At 45.0% G+C, this 18,083-nt stretch overlaps 1 protein-coding gene across 11 annotated transcripts in view; it reads left to right on the forward strand.

The window, feature by feature from the left end:
* Positions 1-18,083, forward strand: part of ZNF827 (zinc finger protein 827) — a 185,580-nt gene that overhangs the window by 41,366 nt on the left and 126,131 nt on the right. For all 11 annotated transcript variants that reach the window (XR_009866625.1, XR_009866624.1, XM_062199530.1 and 8 more), the window contains exons 3-4: positions 6,528-6,700; positions 12,321-12,801. Coding sequence is in view for 9 of the 11 variants with exons in the window: in XM_062199530.1 (XP_062055514.1) it covers positions 6,528-6,700; positions 12,321-12,801 (654 nt within the window). In the remaining 2 variants the exon portion in view is untranslated. The remainder of the gene's footprint in view (positions 1-6,527; positions 6,701-12,320; positions 12,802-18,083) is intronic.

Here is an 18,083-nt window from a genome sequence, read left to right on the forward strand (position 1 = left end):
GAATAAAATAAATGGTTTTTATTTTTAAGACAGAGTTTCTTGTAGAAGACCAGCAAGAATCTCACGATGCCAAGATCCCAGTTAAAAGGAATAACAGGGAGAGTTGCAGAGAGAGGGTCTCCAAACCATCTCATTGTACTGAGTCCAATTTTAAATAATGTAGAAGACACCTACTCCCCACATAGCTGATAGGTAAAATTACTTCCTGGGTCCATACACAGGGATTTTCAAACTGCTGTTTTCTTTCATATTTATATGATGCTATTATTAAATAGTCCAGAGAGGGAGAGATAACCTCTCGTGACACTCTAATTAAGTCTACGGTGATGATAGCCTTAATCTGAAACTGATCGAATACATGAACTTATTTAGAAAATTCACTTTCCAGCCAAGATTCAGAACTATCACTGATCTCAATTATGTTTTCCCAGTGATTTTATCTTGGGCTGGCTGTAGCTATCGGGTGTCTCTATTAGCTTTATTGAATGCCAATTAGTTGTTAAAATACGTATTGATAATGTCAGCATCAGTAACAACAGATACATGCAGTATTATCCACTAGTTTTTATTGGTGGTGTCCTGAAGTAGCGTTTGAGAGACATGCCGAGGACTTCTTGGTAAAAGATGTTAAGCCCACATATGTGCTTAAGAAGGAAGCTGGGGCTGGCGCCGCGGCTCAACAGGCTAATCCTGCAGGACGGGCACACCTAATTCTGTCCCGGTTGCTCCTCTTCCAGTCCAGCTCTCTGCTATGGCCCGGGAAGGCAGTGGAGGATGGCCCAAGTCCTTGGGCCCTGCACCCGCATGGGAGACCAGGAGAAGCTCCTGGCTCCTGGCTTCAGATCAGTGTGGTGCGCCGGCTGCAGCGGCCATTTTGGGGGGTGAACCAACAGAAAAGGAAGACCTTTCTCTCTGTCTCTCTCTCACTCACTGTCCACTCTGCCTGTCAAAAAAAAAAAAAAAAAAAAAAGGAGAAGAAAGAAAGAAAAAAAGAAGGAAGCTGGTCAGCCTACCCACGTGTGCACTAGTATCGTGAGTAGATCCAGAGTGGAGATTGTGAGATGCACAGATTATGCGCACTCAGGGTCACCTGGTGTCTTGGACTCTTTGTGTATGGTAAGGTCTGTGGCTTGTGTATGGTAAGGTCTTGGACTTCTTTGTGTATGGTAAGATCTATGGCAGGAACTACCTACCTGCAGGTTACCTTGACTTTCCACAAATCACCACCAAGGGATTAACAAGAGAAGGTTTCCTTTCAAGCCTTACAACACAGTTACATTGGTGTTAAAAATACTTATCTTGAGTTAAGGCAGATCAACTACTAACACCTTCCGTGATTTCTTTCTGTTGTTAGCCCAGTGAAGTTTCGTTTTTGTTGCCTTGTGGATTTATGTGTAGATGCTAAGATGGAGCATCAAACTGGTAGCCAAGGGATTGGTCTAGTCCCAGCCCTGCTGCTAAGTAGCAACAGGACTTTAAGCATCCCAGCTCAGTTCAGTGTCCTCATCTATAAACTGAGCTGGTCTAAATTTCTCTCGAAGATTCTCTCCTGTTTTACAATTCCTTGCTTTTACTTACTGCTTATTTTTTCACTCTGCTTGCCGATTAACTCGAAGCAGACATTTTTTTTCCTATTTTTGAATTAAATATGTTGCTTCTTAAAATTTACTCTCAAACCTCCCCAAAGACTGTCTCTGCTTTGGGCAGATCTTGTCCATTATAAATAGTTCAACATATATCATTGTACTTTATTAATGATGTAGTCACACACTATGAATTTTTCATGCAAGCTGCTCCAAGTCCACTTTTGGAAATAGCTGAGGGATAAGTACATAAACATGTATCTGCTTATCCATCCATTCACTGCGAACGTGTATGGTGTATACTTGTTTGTGAAAGGCATGCCGTCTTAGACTAACACTAGTTCCACTGGGACTCGCTGGCAGCCTCCTGCATCATTTCCTTCCATTTCCAGAACTCATTTCATTTTTTTTTTTTCCTACTCTCTTGGCCCAGCCCTTTTCACTTAATCTCATTGAAGTCCAACACACGTTCATTGAGTCGTATGTTGAAGCTGGCACTCCCCTGAGTGCTGGAGACACAAAGGTAAGGCCTTCCAGGCCCTGGCACAGCCAGTTCCCCCTTCCACTCCATTCTTCACTCTTTCTATCTTTTCTGTCTCTCTCTCTCCCCTGCTCAGTTGATTTGGCCATCAGAGCTGTAGGCAGAGCCAGATCACAGGCACAATGGAGCCCTCCTTTATTTCTCTTTAGCTCCAGTGACAAACTCCCATGTTAGGCCTGGCCTGGAGCTGTGTGATTATTATGTGATGTAGTTGTTCAAATTTACATATGCTCTGCTGTGAGTTTTCTCTTTCTGAGGGTCTGTTTAGAGTTTATTGTCATTCCTATTGCTGCAACAGCCACTACTTACCTGTAGCTTCCATTCACTGTGTGACAGGCATTTTACGCACATGCAAGATCTCTTTTATTCCAATAATGTTATTACCCATAAACAGAACATGTTGTCTCCAAAGGAGCAAAGTAGCAGCTCTCCATCCCACTGGCTCTATTAGTGTTTGGTGCAATTTCGTTTTGTTTGCACTGATACTAACTAGCTAGTCATTTACTTGGGGGAAGATGTTTATCAGGCAGTTGTATGCTCCAATCTGTATTGCCTCAAGGAGGGTGGTTCATTTTGAGGAAGTGGTCATGTTTCCTTAGACTCTAAATTAGAGTGAAATTTACAGCTGTCAGTTCCCTGAAAATAGTTTTTGTACAAATAGAGTACTCCCTTGCTTCCTGCCTGCTCTAAGTTGTTAGCAGCCTCCTGTACACATGGCGAAATAATGAAATGCTTTCTTGAGTCAATAAAAACACAAATATGACCAGTGGAGCTTACCGGCCAAATCTGAGAAGCCATTGATTATTTTTCTCCTTGGCTCCTATCTTCTTTTCTTGACTTGACCAGTTAAAATTTGTTAGTGATAGAATTGTAGCTATTTGACCATATTTCCAGCAGTTAGTCTCTCTTCATTGGGAGATTTCTAATCATTCTCCCAGTGAATTCAAGGACATCCAGATTTGTCCATGATTCATGTGTATCTGGGTGTTAATTAACACTAAATAAGCATATACTGACATTCTTGGGCTAATGTGTGTTCTGCAAAAACATGAAATACAGAATCAGTGATTAGGGTGGGGGTTGGGGGCATCACAAAGGAGAGGAGGCACACTGGTCACATTAGACAAGGCAAGGCGCTAAGGGAAATCGGCAATATTCATTTTTATTCAGTAAATGATTTTTTCTTTTAAAGATTTATTTCTTTAAAAGGCAGAGTCACACACACACACACACACATACACAGAGAGGAATCTTCCATCTACTGGTTTGTGCTGGGGCTGCATAGACCAGACAGAATCAGGGAGGCTGAAACTCCATCTGGGTCTCTCCTGAGGGTGGCAGTGACCCAAATACTCAGTCCATCATTTGCTGCCTTCCCAGGCACATTTACAGGAAGCTGGCTGGAAGTAGAGCAGCCAGGACTTGAACAACCAGCACTTCCGTATGGGATGCGATGTCCCAAGCAGTGGCTTAACCCCAATGCCCACCCCAGTTAATTAATTAATTTTATTGCTCTCTCTAGTGTGCCATGAGATCCCAGGCAAGTGGAGGATATCTTAGCTTTTCTATCAAATAAGGCAGCTTCAGGTTTCTATAGTGAGAAATACCTCCTCAAGAGGAGGAACAATGGCAGTGTTTGTGTGTCACTGATTACTTGGATGTTCTTAACCACCCAAAATAGGCATCACGGTCATTCCCCTCCCTCCAGCATATGCCAGTAATCTCTCAGAGTCCTGACTCAGTCCTTTCTCTCAGATCTGTCGTTCAGTATATAGTCTTTGTGTGACCAAGATACCATCACAGAGGAGATGGCAATGAAGGAGAGAAGATGAGAGGCACAACTGGGCTCCAGATCAGCAGTGGCAGGCAACCAAAACAGGGAGCAAGAAAGCTACGGGGGTTAACCAACATGCTTGCTTATAGGTCTCTGCAAGGTGTGGTGTCCGTCCCTCCCCCCCCCACTCATCACCATAGGAAATGCTAGGGGCAGAGGCGATCACAAGTAGACTTTGCAGATTTGAAAGGTATATTTTTAGCTAGCGGAGTCTTTCTCAAGTGGCATGGTTAGGCTAACCGAAATCACTTCATTTATTTGAAAGAGAGAGATCTTCTGTCTGCTTTTTCTTCCTCAAATGCCTGCAACAGCCAGGTCTGGGTCAGTGAGAAGTCAGGAACTCAATTTGGGTTTCCCACATGGGTAGCAGGGACTCACATACTTGAGTCATCACCTGCTGCCTTCCAGGGTACACATAAGCAGGAAGCTAAAAACCAGGCACCTGATAGTGGTGTGAACGTCCCAAGTGGAATCTTGATGGTGATGCTCCCCAAATCACTTATATACCTGTATTAGTGGAATTTCATTTTTGGAATGCCCTAACCTTTCAAGTTCCACCCATTTTTAAGTGATCCTTTACATGTAGAACTCAATTGGCTCAATAAATAAATAATGAGATGATTTTAAAGTATACACTTTGGAATATTTCCTCTTCAATTATAAAAGCAACCTGTGTGTTTCAAAATTCAAATAGTGCAGAAGACTATAAAATGAAAACACAAGTTTTCTTCCTGACTCCTTCTTTTTAACCCAAAGTCCTTTAACCGCAACCGCTTAGTAGTTTCTTGGGTATGCGTCCAGAAAATGTCCTTGCAATTGAAAGGATATCATTTTTCATTTAGTCATACCATTCTTTCTAGTCCTTCCTTTTTTTCCTTCAAGTATTTGAAAGCAAATCCCAGGTACCATATCTGTTTGCTTGTAAATATGTATTTATATATATCTCCAACAGATAAGGACAATTCCTTTATCACATTTAACAGGATCAAGCTATTATGGAATTCCCAGGCTATAATCAGTATTTCCTCCATTTTTTTATTGTTTTGTTTAAACAGAATCCAAATAAGCTTCACACCTTGCATTTGTTTCATGTATCCCCTAAGTCTCTTTTTTTATCCCTAATCCCTTCCCGTTTTGAAATGCCCTTTGTGTTGAAGAAACTGGGTCACTTGACCTGGGGAATTCCCACATACTAGATTTGGCTGCTTCCATCCCCTTGGTATGTTTTGCATTTTTTCTGATCACCTGTGTTTCCAATAAACTACTCGTTATCCAAAGACTTGATTAAAATTTTATAAAAATATTTCACTGATGGCTTACCAGAAGGCACACACTGTCCCATTTTTAGTGATGAGATTCATCAGTGGTTTCAGGTGTTGTCAGCTTGGTCCATCCTATCTAACAGTTCCCGATCAGTCTTTCGCTGGATGCTTTTAGCAGCCATCGATTTTGTTGTTTTAGGAAACAAAAATAGAATCACCCTGGGCCCATGGTTTTGTATCTTGCTTTATCTACTAACTGATATCTTGAGCATGTTTCCATATCAGCATCTGTGGACTTTGTTCATTTTTCAAACTTGCTTCATATATTTTATGTTATGAGTGTATCACAGCTTATTTAGCCAGCTTGGAAACAATTTCTGATTCCTCAGGACCAAGAATGGAATGTCTAAATCCTCAATGCTACTTGCTTTTAATTCGTGTTCCTCCAGACTGCAGGAGTTCATGGGTACTACGATCCAGCGTCACACCAGAGACTCTTCCCCCTTGGGCATCCTGCAGGAGACAGTGACCTTAGCTTTCCTTAAAGGAGGGCGTTGGTTTGTTTGCATTCCAGAAAACATGGAAGGCTTTGTGGTGGCCTGGTGCAGCTTTTCCCCAAGTAGGCAGTGAGGCCCACTCCAATGCACAGAAGCCAGCCCAAACCGTTAGTGCCAACCAGAGGGACAGAAACAACACAGGAACAAACCTTGACCTTAAGACCGCCCTGATGGCTAAATTGGCAGTAGCATCTGCTCAAGCCACAAGCTAACAAGTCAGCAGGAGGGATCCTAAAATTTGTGTCCGTTGGCGCTCGGGGTGTGAGGTTTATGACAGCTGTTTGGTTTTTCAGTGCAGAGCAGAGTGTTATTCTGTCCCATTTGATTTGTCAAGAAATAAAGTTGAGGAACTCAGATACGCGGGTCTGGGAGTTCCCCTCAGGAAAGGAAGCTCCTGAAGTCAGGCTTGTCTGGCTGTGTGCAGTGCCCAGCCCGGCCAGCCCAGGCCAGGGGAAGCCCCTCTGGGGAGGTCCCTTTCCAGAGTGAGGGATGGTCTTTGGAAGTAAGCCTTTGGCACGGCGGCCGATCAGGCCTCGGACAACGGGACCCACGTGGAAGAGACAAGATGGATGTGTTTCTGCCTGAGGGGAAGCTGTCCTGAAACTTCTCCCAGATAAAAGCTTGGGATAGCAAAGAGCGAGCCTCCAATAATTTTTGGTGCTTTTTTATGGCAAAGCCTGTTAACTTAGGGCCAGCTGCAATATTCCTTTTTTGTTTTCCTAATGTTCCTCTCTTCCTCCCCCTTCCAAGCCTCCGAAGAAGAAAGCGGGAAGCCTTTCCAGTGTCCGATATGTGGCTTGGTCATAAAGAGGAAGAGCTATTGGAAGCGACACATGGTGATCCACACAGGTTTAAAAAGCCATCAGTGTCCGCTCTGTCCATTCCGGTGTGCTCGCAAGGACAATCTCAAATCCCACATGAAGGTAAGCCACCTGGGGGGACCCGCCTCGCCCGCAAGGCTGGTGTAGCCAGGGCGCCTGCGCACGGTCGGGTGTGGGCGGCGTCTCGGCCGAGAGAGGGCGCCACAGGCACAGGCGGAGCATGCGCAGTGTGGCGAAGTGGACTTCCCAGAGACGGAAGGGCGCTCACGTGGGGCCCCTACTCAAGGTACTGCTGCCCTTGTATTGATAACCCGGAACTGAAAGGCAGCGGAAACTTAAGTATCGGACGAACATCAGTCCGTGTAGAGCTGCCTTCCCCACAGGGGCGCCGCAGCCTAAGCTGGCCTTGCCCGACAAGGGGCGCTGCCAGGAAGAATTGGGGAAGAAAGCAGAGAAAGCCAAATCCAGGAAGAGCTGCTGTGCCTGCCGGCCAAAGGGAGGGCGCTCGCGCCTGCTCCCCTTCCTGGAGAGGCCCAGGGAACATCCGGAGACACCCACGGGCCCCTTTTAGCCCTGGGGGAGGCTTGGGGGTGGGCATGTTCCTCACTGTCCCACTCGAGGCTGTCGGTGCTTGGTCCCCTGTATTCCCACCTTTCCCTCGGCCACATCTGGAGGACATGGATTTCAGTGTCCTTGTTGAGAACCATTGAGGAGCTTGCACCTGCAACAGTCATGGAGCGCAGTGACCAGAGTCTAAGACAAACACTTAGTCTAATAGAAGTCTTCTAGCAGACCTCACTAACCCTCAATCCTAAAAGCTTAGTCTCAAACTCAAGGAGGAAACTTAGGAAATCCAAAGCGCATGCGCTTTTGGATTTGATAGGTCTAAGTTTAAATTTTACTGCGCAGTTTGCCAGCAAAGTGGCCTTGGGTGAGTTGACCTTTGGTCTGTCAGTTTCCTCATCTATTAAATGGGAACAGTAGCGTTTGGAAGAGTTGTCGTTGGTATTAAAGAAGATGATATGAGCAGATGTGCAATGGGAGTTTATTAATTTTAAAAAGTATTATTGAGCATCTTGATTGGAACAATCAGGTGTTCACTGATATTTTGAATGTGGTTTGGCTGATGGCGCTGTTTATAAAATGCGTTGTTTCCTGTCGTAAGAAGTATAGGGTATGTACATAATTCAGATGTTTGCTGATTTCAAAATCAGGTCTAACCGTTCTGAATAGATTGGTCATCGCTGTTCAGAGCTGTAGGTCCACATAAGTGTGATCAGATGGAACTGCTCCCAACTTTAGGAAGCAACTTAGAAGATTAGAACAAAAATTAAATCCATGATGTAATTTGTTTTCTATCATTTGCCTGTTTCTCCTGGGAGAAGCTTGCCCTTCATCTTCAGAATCCATTTAAGCAGGAGTTCTGGTTGGCTGGATTTAACTGAGCCTGCTTCGTTTTTACTTTAACCCTCCTCATCCTGTTTCACCTCTTCCCAAAGTAAAAATGCATATTTTAAACCTGCAGAATTGCATTTCATTAGGAGGATGAGGGTTCACAAGAAATGCCTTTCAGAGTAAAACTTGTTTAAGTTACTGTGATGTCCTGAGCTGTGTTTAGAAATCAGGTCTGGGGAATTTAAAGCTTCAGTGAGCAGAAAACTTGCATCTAGCCTGACACCTTGTAAGCTTGGTTTCAGCTCAGGGTCACTTAAAACAACCTATTTATAAACCCATGGGGAAAAAAGCTGGGTTTTCAATAGCGGGAACTACTGACCCTGAAACTGCAGGGAGATGAGTTGGGTGCCTTGATGATGTAGACAGGCGGCCTGGACGGTGTTACAGATGAGAGCTGTGAGGGCTCTGCGGGTCGTGGGGTCTTAGAATGCTTTCAGAACAAATCAATAACCAGTACAATAAAGCAGTTGTGTGAAATTACTACTTTATTCAAACTCATGGTGTCTCCTAACCTGTTGAGCCAGGACTCAAGCTTTTGATAAGGGAAGTGCGAGAAGGGCTCATACAAGGTTAATGTCATCAAACGGCGTACTTTCTTTTTCCCTGCTCTCCACTTCACATGTCAGCTTTATTCTTAAGATGAAAGAATTCATGATTTTATTTTAATTAGACGTGTTTTCGTTTTGCTAACTTTAGCAAGCATTGTCTATACAGAAATTTAGTGGCTGTGGTTTTGCATGTAGATAGCCTCTGCTTACAATAACTGGAGACTATAGATATGGATAGATTTTCTAAAGCAAATTCTGCCTAAGAGGTGGAGGCCACATAACCAAAGATTAAACCATCAAACTATGTGGTCAGAAGAACTTTAGTTGAATCTCAGCTCCACACTTAGGAGCTGTGGGATTTTGGAAGAATCATTTCACCTCTCCAAGCCTCTGTTTCCACTAATGGAAATAATCATACCATCTGTGGCACTGGGTTGTTAGAAGAGTTAAATGAGATACTGTGCTTAATACAATGCCCAGCACAGAGAAACAAGACTCAGTAAATGTAGCTATTATAGTAAACATCCTCAAAACATCGGAATATTCATTAGTATTTATAGATAGGAATAATCAATGAAATGGTTTAATGTATTGTAAAATAAATCTCACTGCATTTCTCTTTTTATGATATCTCTTGAGTGTTGAGAATTTGGAAAAACTAAAAACAGAATATAAACTTTACCCTTGGTCCCATCAACCAGGGATAACCATTGTCATTCTGATGTATGTTCTTCTCTGTTGATTATATAGAGTCGTTTAGGAGAACTGGCATTCTGATTGTCTGTTCAACAGTAGTGCCTCCTGTGTCCCTACTACGTGCTCTGCACTGTGCATATTTGAAGTCGGCCTCCCCTCCATAATGTATTGTGCAAATGTTTTTATGACCAACTGCGGAAAGAGCTTGTCAATGCCTCCAGGTTTCCTGAGGGTTATCTGAGATTTCCATTAAGTATTTTACAACTTTCCTGGATGAGTGAGCATACAGGAATTAAATGTGAAATTCATAAGCGAAAACTGAACAGCCAGGAGAATGGCTAAGATAAAGAACGTGGGTGACGTGATGGCAAGAAACTGGACAAGAGTCAGGGCGCTCAGGTCTGCTGTCTCGGGCCTGCCATTTCTGGAGCTATAACTGTCAGGGTCCACGCCTGCCTTGCCTGGTTCCCTCACGGGGATGGAGTAGATGTATCCCCAAGCTCTGAAGGACCAGGCCCCCGCCCGGACCACTGCTAGGAGAGAGCCCTGCAGTTGGAACAGTGCAGCAGAGGGGCTGTATGTGTGAAATGGCCAGAGAGGACCTGAGTCTCTAAATGTGGCCTGCAGAGAATGACTTCTGGGCAGTAGACTAGCACGTCACGTGAGTGGACTGAGAAGGACTTGAGGGTTAGCCTCGAAAGAATGAAACCGTGTAGCAGGGAAGGATTCTGTCAGGAGGGAGAAGGGGCGAGAGGACCACTGGAGGGTAGAGCCGACACCTCTCTCAAATGCCAAGTGTGATAGAGGGAAGAACGTCGAAAAAGTCCGTGGAAGTGCTTATTACGCGAAAAACCAAGCAGGAGCTTTCATTTTTTTTTCCTGTCAAAATAAACTTACCTTTTAATTTCATTTTCCATGAACTTTTTGGAGTACCCTGGTATAGTTCCCTTTGGGAAGGCTTAGCTCACATAAAAATTGTCAGTGCTGAAGCCAGCCATGCTCTCTCTCCTTTCAATGTTTGCTGATTTTTTCCATCACTAAACAAAACAAGGCCAGGAGGTGGTGGGAAAGGACACCCACTCTGCCTCTTCACAAGTAATCCAGGGCTCCCTTGCCCTGGGAGCACTCGGGCCCATGCACCATCCTTTTCTTTTTCCAGAAGCTGTTTCCGGAGCGAGCCTCCGTTCCTGGATTAGCGCCGCTCCTCTCCTGGGTCACTAGATCTCAGGACACTTCTGAAATGGAATCTCCCACAGCGCTGCTCTGGGGACAGCAGAAGCTCCCTGCCTGGTGACCTTTACCACCTGGTTCCCCGGGCATGATTCTTTGGCAGCACCTGTCAGGGTCTCATGGGACTGTGACCTTAGGCCCCCACAAGGTGACTGCTTGTGTGGGAGCTGCGTGGAGGAGGTGGCAGGGGGATCTTCTCAATTCTGTGAGAAAGCCAATGAAGTGCTTAGCCCCAGTGAAATCCTTTTGTGGAGAAAGGACAGGGGTGATGTACCGCCAGGGACCATGGCTGTGTTATCCCAACCCTAGCCCTCGCCCGAGGCACAGGGGAAGGCTTTTCAGGAGCAGGGCCTTGCTGCAACTGAATTTAAGATTTTACGGTTGTGCTGGTCGGTCGAGAAACTCATGTTTTGGGGGACCCAGAATCTCTTGTGTTGTTTTTTTCAGAAAGCCACAGTGGGGTGCTGTAGCGACAGGATCTCACCATTAACTTTTAATTTCTTTGCTTTTGTTGGTCACTTCACATTATTTAAAAGTATGTTTTGGCTGGTGAATAATGCTTTTGGATTGCATTCAGAATGCATAAACAGCTGTAGTAAAACTTGCTCCCTTGGACAGGAGCTCTGCACAGAGGGGCCAGGTGGTGCAGTGGATTAGCAAAGGAGCCCTTAACCCCTGAAACCTGAGTTCAAATCCTGCTCAGGTCACCACTGAAAGATGAGGTGTCAGCCTTGTTTTGGTTCTGAACTCCAATCACTTAGGTGCTTGTTTGTTCAGAACACACAACTCCCCAGATGATTTGGCCCAAAACTACACAATTGGCAGATTCTACTCAAGGGAGGGCCAATCCTGAAATAGCAGGGTGTAACAGGTCAACACTGCAGCGCATTGGCAGAGATGAATGGGGAAGCTACAAGCTTAGGAGCACCTGCCAGCTCAAAGCCTGGCTCAGGCCAATGCAATGATTTCCTCACTTTTTCAAGCACTAAATGTGGTAGAGACGGGAAGAACAAAGTTTCTCGCAATTTTTACAGGTATCGTTGTGTGTGCAAGACTGCAGCTGGATTCAAAAATCTGCATTCTTTCATTGCGGACGTCAGAATCCGGAGCTTGATTTTATAGCCACGTTTGGAAAAACTGGTTTCCTCTGGCCTAGAATATTTGCTGAGGGTCAGACCCTGTTTTTTCTCCTCTTTTGCTTTCTTTTGCTCGAGCCACTTGTTCTGGGGTCTCCATGTCTCTGGCTATGAATTGGGAATACCCTGGAGACATTATTTTCTACCTACTTAATTACCTAGGAGCAGCGTTTTGAAAATTGAAATTATGTTTGCAAAACATAACTAATTCTCTGGGTGAGAATAATTGGTTACATGCGAAGTATTAGTATTGTGAGAAGAATTACTCCACTGGTTACCTCTCTTGACCTCCAATTAGTAATTATGTAAGCGTGCATAGTGGCTTTCCAATGTGTATTCTCTGCAGACATCAGTGGAAATGGGGTGCCTGGAAGATTGGGAGGAGTCTACCAAAAACAACACCCGTTGGCAGCCAGGGTCCCGAGCTGTGGGCACGGCTCTATCATGGACAACCTACCCCATGTGAACCTCCATTTTATTTAGAGATTGACCTCCCTGGCCTGGGGCACAGTAAGAAAACGCTCCTCGGGGCATGTTCTTCCTGGGCCAGTTCTCTGGGCATTGAGGAGAGTGTGGATGCGCAGTCGGGGTGTTGTACAACAAGGCATTTTCCGGAAACGCGCGGTGGCCAGCTCATTCTTCTTGCTTCTCCGTCAGGTTCATCAGCACCAGGACCGGGGAGAGACCTTTCAGTGCCAGCTCTGCCCTTTCACCTCCTCACGCCACTTCAGCCTGAAACTCCACATGCGTTGCCATCAGCACTTCCTGAGGACAGAAGCCAAGGTGAAGGAGGAGATCCCAGACCCAGATGTCAAGGGATCTCCCCACCTCAGTGACAGTGCCTGCCTGGGGCAGCAAAGGGAAGGAGGAGGGACAGAGCTAGTGGGGGCCATGATGACGTCTAACCCTCCAGAGAGGACTAGCCAGGGTGGGGCTGGCGTCTCGCCCTTGCTGGTGAAGGAGGAACCCAAGGAAGAGAACGGCCTGCCCGCCTCCTTTAGCCTGAATCCTGCCGACAGGCCCGCCAACCACACAAAGCTGAAAGACCCCTCCGAGTATGTGGCCAACAGTGCGTCAGCATTGTTCAGCCAGGACATCTCTGTTAAGATGGCGTCTGATTTTCTCATGAAGCTGTCAGGTACTTGAATAGGGTTGTATTCATTCTCTCTCTTCTTTCTCGCTCGCTCGCTCTTTCTCTCTTTCCCTGCCAGTATATTCTCATCTGTAAAATGAGCTGGTAGGACTAGATTGGTTTCCAAGTCCCTTTGTTTCTAATAGTCTGCACTTGCCTAAGTTTTCTGTTGTATGTTTTTTTTCCCTTTACTATTATTGTTATTGTTACTGTGCAATGCTTTGGAAGTAGGCATTTTCTGACTTAGGTCTGGAGACAATAGGGATTGTTGGTTTTGTTTTTCTGCTTTTGTTTTTTTAATCCTCTGTTTGGGTTCTTCTGATGGGGGGAAGTTCACATGGTCAGCCAGGTTTGTGTCACTTGCCTTGTGTGACCTTGAGCCCTGTTTAACTTGTCCCTTCCGCACCGAGTTCTCTAAAGTACTTGTACATGAAGTACCTCATTTTGCGTTATTCAAGTCGTTTATTGTCGCAATTTGAAAGATTGTTAAGGATCACATGTACAGAGACTACTGCTAGAAATCACAGACTTTGAAAATTTGAGCAAATGATAAATATTATCTTAATGAATTTTTTAGGATTTATTTTTTTTTGGTGGAGAGATTTTTTTATTGTGGTAAAATGTACCTCCCATGAAGTTTACCATTTTCCCTATTTTTAGGTGCATGGTTCAGAAGCTCTAAGCACACTGAGAATGTTGTGCCACCGTTACCACGACCCATTGCCAAAACTTCAACCTCCCCAACCAAAACTATAACCATTCACAATAAGCCTCTATCTCCCCATAACCTCTCTTGTACTTATTTTCCTATCTTTATGAATTTGATTACTCTAAATCCTTCATGTAAAGTGGAATTTAAAAATTGTTTTAAATTAGTTTCTGATTGTCCTATCATGCCCTTTGTAGAGAAGATGAAGCATACACTGTAGAAATTTATTCTCATTAATTGGCATTGTTTTCCATCACTGTCAAATTATGCCTGATGCGTCTCTTGGTTTCTGCCTTTTTTTTTTTTTCCCCAGTGTCTTTTAAGTTGTGCTGTTGAACAGGGTGTAGTGGGGCAGGGGCACAGTTCCTCCTGACTCTGTTAGACTCAGACAGGGGTGGGATTGTGCTGCTACTCATTACGCTTTCAAAAGTCTGATTTAAAATTTTAAAGGAGATCTAGAGGGTGGGGAAAGGTCGGTTGAGAATTGGTTCTGTCTTTCAGTGAAGATGGCAGTCCCCACGATGATTTCCAAATGCCATTTCAGTGCTTTGGAGATTGACAATACCCTTTAAATGGAGAATAATTGGTCACCACCTTCCTTTAAATGGGCTGTGTGTCGCATTTCACTAAATGTCATTGCCAGGTGAATTAGAGGTTCAGCTTCACTCCCAAGTCCCTGTGCTCAGTGACACTTCAGTGAGTCTTTGGGGAGGTCCTCCTCACCCCAGATCATTGCCCCTCGGCAGTGGGGGACCCTGGTTGGGAGAGAGAAGGGTTGGAAAACCAGGTGTCCCAGAAACGAGCAGAGGAGGAAGGGGGCAGGGAATGGGGCAGGGGCCCTGAGGAAGCCCTGCTGGAACCAGTGGGCTGCAAGAATTCTAACACTACCAACTTCTGCTCCTCTTCCCTACTGCCTTCTCTGTCTTCCAGCCCAATCTCAGGAAAACGGGATTTTAAAAACTGAGCTTTACATTAAAATTGTTTGAAACCATTGGGAGAAATGCACATTTCCCATCTCCCTTTAGGATTTCGCCTCTGCGGGGTCTCCAGCTCCATCTTGATGGAATTACTTGCCAACGTGAGAGTCAAAGGGGTTCCTGTGGGCTTTGCTCAGGGCCACCCCAAGGGAAGAAATGCAGAGGATATATGAGGGGTCTTCAGAAAGTTCACAAAACATGCATATCATGAAAAATCTATGAGGGGATTTCTAACTGTTTTTGCACCAAAATTTATCTGTTTTTTTTTTTAAGTTATTTATTTATTTTCACTGTATGTGAGAGGCTGACACACACATACAGAGAGAGACACACAGAGAGAGCTCTTAGCATCTGCTGATACAGTCTCCACGACAGGCAGGCCAGGTCAGGTCAAAGCCAGGAGCCTAGAGCTCAGTCTGGGTATACCGTATTGACAGTAGGGATCCAAGTACTTGAGTCATGGTCTGCTGCCTCCCAGGGTGTGCAGTAGCAGAGATAGCTGCATTGGAAGTGGAGGAGTCTGCACTCGAACCAGGCAGCCTGAGTGCTCCCAGCCGGCGTCTGTCTGCCATTAGCTTCAGCCCCAGTCTTAGTAGCTTTCAGCTGCTCAGAGCTAGTATGGCACACAGTGGAGCCACAAGGGGAGAAGAAGCCTGTTCCAAGGCTGGGGTGAAGGGCCCTGCACTTGCACAGGAGCCTTCTATGGTGGTCTCCTTCTTTTTTCCTTTTCCGGTTAACTATTGATAGGGAGTTGTTTTCGGTTTGGCAGAGTATTTCCTGGCTGATCAATCAGCATAAGAAAACAGATAACAAATGCACACTATTTATGCAAAAGGCCCATGCAGCTATTTTATGGTGGCTTACTAGAGGTCCTGAAACCTGACTTGTATGCACTGTTACCTAGCAACCTGTTATAAAGTCACCGGGGAGTGCGATGCATCGGTAATTTTTTTGTGTGTGCATATTTGGATGTAAATGTAAACTTGGTGACTGTGGCAGTGCAGCCCGCAGGAGGAAGGGGAGGATATGTTCAAAGGAAAGGAATACATTTTCTGGAGGGATTTTTTATTATGATGATGATTCCACTAACCCTCTGGTTGGCCAGGCCCTACAATTGATAGCTGCTCTCACAGTGGTGCTCTCCGTGGATGTGTCTGCAGATTTGATTCAGGGACAAAAAGGCCAGATCCCGCAGGGAGCTGCGGCTGAGTTTCTAGCTCTTCCTGTCCTCAAATGCAGTGTAGCGATGGTTAGCTTCGGGCCTCCTCCCTGGACGTCATAAGGGCACCATTGTTCTAGCACTGAATTTTTTCGCTGGGCTCTGTCCGTGCACCTGCTGGTGCTATAGGGTGCAGCTGTTTGTGGGCATCGAGTCTGCGAGTCTTTGTGCCAGCAGATCACTGTCTGCAAAGCTGAAGCACAGTGACAAATTCAAGTGTGTAGACACCTACTTATTTCCAAAAGGGAGAGAGAAAACACTTGATGCTTTCTTGCCTGATTAGTAAGGGGAGTCTTTCTTCCTCCTTTGACTAAAAGCAAGCATAAAGAACAGAACCAACGGGGATTACAGTCCTCTGGGTAGAATGCTGTTTTAAATTGGCTGTAGGGGCTGGCATTCGGTATAGGATCTAGGATCGAGTCTGGACTCTTTCGGATTCCAGCTTTCTGCTCATGTGTACCCCAGGAGACTGTAGGTGATGGCTCAAGGGGTTGGATCCTGCCGTTCATGTGGGAGACCCGGATGGAGTTCTAGGCTCCTGGCTTCTGCCTGGCTAAGCCCCAGCTGTTGCAGGCATTGGGGAGTGAACCAGTGGATTAGAAGATCTCTCTGTCTCGTCGTTCTCCGTCCCTCTCTACCTTTCAAATAAATGGATTAAAACTATTTTAAAATTTCACTCTAAATCCTCCTTCCATCTGTTTGGAGGTTTCCCAGTGATCAGACTATTTCAAAACGTTCTTGGGAAATGGAATTAAAAGATTATTTCGGTGCAAACATTTTGTTTTAAATCCAGAGATAATTTTTTTTCATAGTGTGCATTTTCCAGGAATTTTTTGAAGTGCCCCCTTACGTGATTGTGCAATAAGATCCCTTCACCCAGCCATCCTCTGTCCTTCAGACGGGGTCTCCACTTCACGTTCCTGGGTCCTCCAGGAAGAATGTCGTTTCCTAGGCGAGTATGGGGCAGCCCCAACTGCTGGCTTCCTGGGCTGATGGAAAGGGGACTTTTGCAGATCTCACTCAGGCTTCTACCCCGGGGCGAGACCTTGAAGGGCCTCAGCCCTGCGGGTTTGCGTTGAGCTTTCCTGGAGGCTGGAAGACCAGTACAGGACAGGACAAGTGATCCAGTGGTCATGTGACTGGGGGTGTTGGTGTGTGGGGGGGTGGACCATGCATAGCTGAAGTTCCTGGTGATTCTGTGCAGTCGCCTGCAGCCAGCGGCAGTTCTTAACCCGGCCTACACAGTACACTTTATACCTGGGGAGTTTTTTTTACAAATGTCAGGGCCCAGAAATTATGACTTAATTGGCCTGGAGTATACTCTGGACGTTGATATTTTCTTTTAAAATTGTCAAAAGTCTAAGGTGCAGCCAGGACTAAGGGCCATGGATGTGGAATATAAACTTGGTACCTGGTACTATTTTCTTCAGTATAGCTATGGATTGTTGTTTTGCTTTTTTTTTTTTTTTTTTTTTTTGGTTTGGAGCGCACTTCTCTTCCCACGCTTTCTATCCCAGACCACAGAAAAGGACAAGGTAGTCTGAGCTGGGCCTGAGGCATTTCCCCATAGGTCAAGGTTGACCCAAAGGAGAAGCATGGGTGAGTCATGTTTTTTGAGCCTCATGTGTTTCCTCGTGGGGCCTCATGACAAGAGAATTTCATGGCAGTTAGAAAGTCTCAGGAATCAGTGTAGAGCATCAGGCAGCTGGGAGTCTCATTGGAAGTCTGATTCAAAGATGCCCGTGACAGCCGCACCTCCCTCTGCTTTTTTGCAAACTGCACTTTTCAAGATACAGAATTTAATTCTAACTCTCCAAATTATAAGCAAGCAGTTGATGGAAACTTGGCACCTCACTTGTTGGCTGGGAATATCTTTTTGTCCCTGGTTTTTCCAAAATAAAAGATATAAGTCATTTCAACTATTTTTAATTTGGAAACTGGCGAAACTTTTTGTACTGTCTCCCACATTACATTAATTTCATAAAATTGAGACCAAAATAATTTTAACTAGGAGAGATGGACTTTTTAAAGCAACGACTTACTTTTAGCTTCCCGGAGACAGTTTGTGAACAAATGGATACACGTTTCTGACTAATGAGTAGCTCAGCTATCCGATAGCCATAGTTTCCATGCATAAATGAAGGGGCATTGGTTAATGGGTTTCTGTCATAGCTTACAATTGTCCGTAGTCCTTCATTCTGCAACTTCCATCTGTTTCAGGTAATTTTATTTATTTACTTATTTATGTTTTTATTTTCAAAGTTTTTATTTATTTATTTGAGAGGTAGAATTACAGAAAGAGAGGGAGAGACAGAGAAAAAGGTCTTCCATCTACTGGTTCACTCCCCAAATGACTGCAACAGCTAGGGCTGGGCCTATTTGA

The sequence above is a fragment of the Lepus europaeus genome, chromosome 8 (assembly GCF_033115175.1).
Source record: "Lepus europaeus isolate LE1 chromosome 8, mLepTim1.pri, whole genome shotgun sequence".
In the NCBI taxonomy this organism is placed as follows: domain Eukaryota; kingdom Metazoa; phylum Chordata; class Mammalia; order Lagomorpha; family Leporidae; genus Lepus; species Lepus europaeus.